The 4,536-nt window shown below is 45.3% G+C and overlaps 1 protein-coding gene across 1 annotated transcript; it reads left to right on the forward strand.

Moving 5' to 3' along the window:
* Positions 1–3,109: 3,109 nt before the first annotated feature.
* On the forward strand, positions 3,110–3,469 carry LOC145390977 (major cold shock protein-like). The gene has a single exon (XM_080265711.1). It carries the CDS (start codon positions 3,110–3,112, stop codon positions 3,467–3,469), a length of 360 nt encoding a protein of 119 aa, XP_080121837.1.
* The last annotated feature ends 1,067 nt before the right edge of the window (positions 3,470–4,536 follow it).

Here is a 4,536-nt window from a genome sequence, read left to right on the forward strand (position 1 = left end):
AACCACACATTGAACAATCTTGCTAACCAGTGAACAATAGTCGCTCCACCACCTTTCAGGCATTCCAAAGCACACCCATCCATACTTGAAGCTTTCCCTTTTTTTTCATCTCCTTTACTACCTCCTGCACTTCCTCCATTGTGATCAAAGAATCATTCAACTCTCCCAACACATTTATTCCTTGCACTCTTCCATATGCCACAATCTCAGCCTCCCTTTCCTCCTCTACATTTAACACTCTTTCAAAATACCCCGTCCATCTCTTCCTTACTGCATCCATCTCATTTAACATCCTTCCATCCTCTGCTTTTACTCTCTCTTCCTTCCCAGACTCTCCCATTCGCACCCTTTTCACCTCCTTCCAAAGCATTTTCTTATTCTGTTGAAAATTCTCAATCAACCGCATACCCAACCTCTCATCTCCTGTCACTTTAGCATCACGCACATCCCTTCTCATCCTATTCCTCATTTCCTTATACTTCTCATATGACACCTCATCCTTCCTCTGCAGCCATACTTCATATGCACGTCTCTTCTCAGCCACAGCCATACTTACTTCCTCGCACCACCATTCACTTCCCTTTCTTACACCACCACCCACACGTCTCACACCACACACCTCTTCCGTATGCCCCACCACAGCGCTCTTAAGTAACTGCCATTCCTCCTCCACACTGCCATTCTCCTAATCTTTCACTGCGGTCCACTCATCTTTCAATTTCTCCTGATACTCTATCATTTTCTCTCTTTTATCCGACTCACTGACTTTCAAAACCTCCCTGCCACACCTAACTCTCTTAGCTCTCACCCATCACTTACCTACTCTCAACTTTCCCTCCACCACGTAGTGGTCAGACATACCTCCACCCTCCCCTCTAAAAACTCTCACTTCCAACAATTTTCCTGTCACATTCCTGGACACTACCACTTAGTCCATCAATGCTCGATAGATAGATAGGTAGATAGATAGACAGACAGATAGATATAGGTATAGATATCGTAACTGTATGTCAACGTATAAACGAGATAATAATACCGTAATTTTTGCATGGAACATAAGTTTAACTAACGCACACACGACACTGCAAGAATGGATGATGATCATGGTGTAGCGAGACGTGCAAATCAACCTTATGAACAGCGCACATAGACACCCCAACAGGGAAGGTGAGAGAGAGAGAGAGAGAGAGAGAGAGAGAGAGAGAGAGAGAGAGAGAGAGAGAGAGAGAGAGACAGACAGACAGACAGACAGATAGACAGACCTCTAGAGGGGGAGGGGGGAATCTGGTGTTGTGGTGGGGGGTGAAGTGGTAAAGTTTGAGGGAGAGAGAGATCTGGCATTGTGGTAGTGGAGTGGGGGTAAAGATGGACAGGAAAGGGGGAGAAACGAATGTTGATTGCACAATATAATTGTTTACTAATAGTGCTCACCCGGTAAAACAGACTGAAAAATCTTGTATATTACTGTTAGCTGAGTGGTATCCTGATGAATGGTGACGTTGGATTGTTTAATGTCCAGAGTGACACAGATGACTCAGTGACCGTAGCAAATACGAGCATTTGCAGTAAGGCACAGATACTACATACCGTCAGAATTTTAAATGTCCGATTTAATTTTGCGGGCAATACGGAATGCTCCCATACGGGTGCTTTTTCATAATAAGTTTATATATAAATTTTTCTCATTCATTTAATGTGAGCACAGTGCCTAATAATGTCATAAAATAGTTTGTGATGTTGTTCGAATGTTTTGTAGCGTTGGCTCTATACGTCAAGGGATGAAGATTTATCGGCTTTACATACTATATATATATATATATATATATATATATATATATATATATATATATATATATGTGTGTGTGTGTGTGTGTGTGTGTACGAATATATCTTGATTTATACTTTTAGTCAAATACTCTCATTTGTCACCAGCAAAGGTTTTAAAAGATAAAAAGTTCTTTCACCCAGACAGTCGCTGCCTGCGATACGACATGCTCTTCAGACTAACACACAGCCACATGTTTTCTCAGATGTTTCCCACACTTTCCTTCTTTTTGGTTCTTTCTTGGCAGGTGGTAACTTGGCCCACCCTCTGACATCTCTCGCACCCTTCTTTTTTGTTGTCTTCTTTCTTGAGTCCGATCTGCCACGGCGCATATAATGCGTCATATGGAATGTTGACAAAAGTCTGTTGACAAACACTGTACGCCAGGCACCTTAGAGCTCTGGAGCCAAGACGGAATTCATTATTTTTTCAGCAGATAATCTACTAATGTGACCTGACAGCAATATCCATGACTTTACGATGGAGAGTGAAAGACTGACTAAGAGAGTGTATGTGGGTGAGGTGGAGGGAGGAAGAGGGAGGGGTAGACCGAGGATGAGGTGGAGGGATGGAGTTGAGAGGTATATGAGGGAGGGGGGGGTTAGTTGGGGGGAGGGGAGTCAAATGGTGGGTGACAGAGTGACTTGGAGGCGTTTTGTCTGCGGCCACCCTTTGCGGGATTAGGGCGTCGGGCTATAGATAGATAGATAGAGTTCATATAAAGACGAATACCAATCTAGCTCCTTAATCGTACTGATCGTGATTTACCCTAAACAGAACAGGCCCTAGCAATGGTTATAATGGTTGGTATTTGTGAAATATAAGTCGTATTACGCATATAATATCTAAATAATAATACTTTAGACATAGATTAACTATTATTTACTTTTCAGATAGTGAAAAGTTTCTGCATATATGGTTAGAGAGATGAATCATAGATTCTTTGTCGAGTTTGTTCCTTTGACCCTGCGATCTCTGTCTGATGGAATCGCAGTCTCTGACGAAAAGCTTATTTTTTTTTCTTTTAATAGTGATGACCACTGGGAGTATTTGAATAACAGCATTTATCAAGAAATATTCATACACATGTGTAAAACCGATAAATCTTCATTCCTTGAAGTATATAGCCAACACCACAAAATAAACAAGGTCAGAGGGCAGAGGCCAGATCGGTGGATCTGAGCAGAGCTGAGGAGAGGAGAACCAGACGAGCAATGATGAAAGACGCATCTCTTGCTACTGCCTGTGACCTGTTGAGGGGAGCAAATAGCAGACCTAGGCCAGATGATCGGGGGAACCGTGATTTGGTTCATCGTCAGAGTGGGGTACAGTTTCATCAAGGACCAGGATACTGATGCTGAGGTTTTCGTGCACCACCAGGCTGTTGTTGCATCAAACCCTCGGCACCTCCAGGATTCCCTCGGGAACGGTGAGTCGGTGGAGTTTTGTCTCTTTGGGACTCCCAAGAGTCCTGAGGCTCGGGATGTTACTGGACCGGGAGGCGTGGCTGTCCAGTGTTCTACCTATGCACGGTGGCGTCTCACGGCCCAGGGACGTCTGGCCAGGGATCCTGGGAGTCCTGGAGAAATAAACATCGTCGTGGAGATGTGCATCATGACACCAAAGGCTTTTCTGGGGGGGTGACGGGACAAGAGAGCTTTGCACGTTCTTCACACGAAAAGATCTTTGAGGAGAATGGGCTGCCTCACCTTTTCATGCCTGAGTGCTTTGTCCGCATTGTACACTCTGTATTTCACCAAAAGGAGCGTTTGGCCCAGCAGCCGCTACATGCTGCCCCCCGCACAACACCACTGAAGAGGCGGAGGTGGGATGCCCCACCTAAGCAGAAGACTGCCAACCAGATCACCGACGCGGCACCGGTATTGGAGACGGCTACTTCCACGGCTGATGCACACCACCTGCCGTCGGAGGCCGAGGAGGGGCGGGACTCTTCTATCTCTGTAGCCATGGCCAAAGATGCGTAAAGCAGCTTCTCATCCGGGGAGGAAGTTGATGAGTCTACCCTTCCTCAGGTGGAGGAGGGCAGCCCATCTCACCCTGCTATTGTGGACTATAAAGAATAGCTAGACGCATCTTCCTACCATCGCCACCTGACACTCATCACCCACACTCGGTCATATCAGCTCAGCTCTGAGCTACGACCTACTCCAGCCTCTACAATCTGCTCCGAGCAGCCGACCATTCTACTTGTCAAGGAGGAGGAGATACAGCTGAAGAAATTTCCGCGCGGGACGCTGTGTAGATGGCAGCAGCAGCTGCTGACGGAAATGATCTGGTAACAGTGCTGGGGGTGAAGCAGGGGGTGGGAGTTGCGGGGAAGGTGAGTAATGGGAGAGAGGAGAGGTGGTGGTGGGGGTAGGTGTGCGTTAGGGAGAGGTTAAGCAGCCATTAATTGTCAACAAACTCTGCGTAGATAATCATTCCAATACGACTTTTCTATTAATAATAAAAGATAGTGGCAACAAGCTGCTAATGATGGTTCAGTATCTGATGGAATAATTTCAATACCTAAGCAAACCGGTATCGCCATTACGTAAACTTATCCTTCGCCTCCGTCATTCCGTCCCCTCATCGGAAAGCTTTCTATTGTTGATCGATAATTTACAAATATTTAGAACTGATTTCAGCTGCTTCTCATGCAAGCTGCTTAACAAAGATACTCTAACTTTCATTGCAACTTGTACTGAATA

The sequence above is a fragment of the Coenobita brevimanus genome, chromosome 16, assembly GCF_032717465.1.
Source record: "Coenobita brevimanus isolate Jiangsu-jjx chromosome 16, ASM3271746v2, whole genome shotgun sequence".
NCBI classification, from domain to species: domain Eukaryota; kingdom Metazoa; phylum Arthropoda; class Malacostraca; order Decapoda; family Coenobitidae; genus Coenobita; species Coenobita brevimanus.

Bases quoted from the DNA above. Each gene is read 5' to 3' on its own strand.
- LOC145390977 (XM_080265711.1), top strand. From the start codon at position 3,110: ATGATCGGGGGAACCGTGATTTGGTTCATCGTCAGAGTGGGGTACAGT.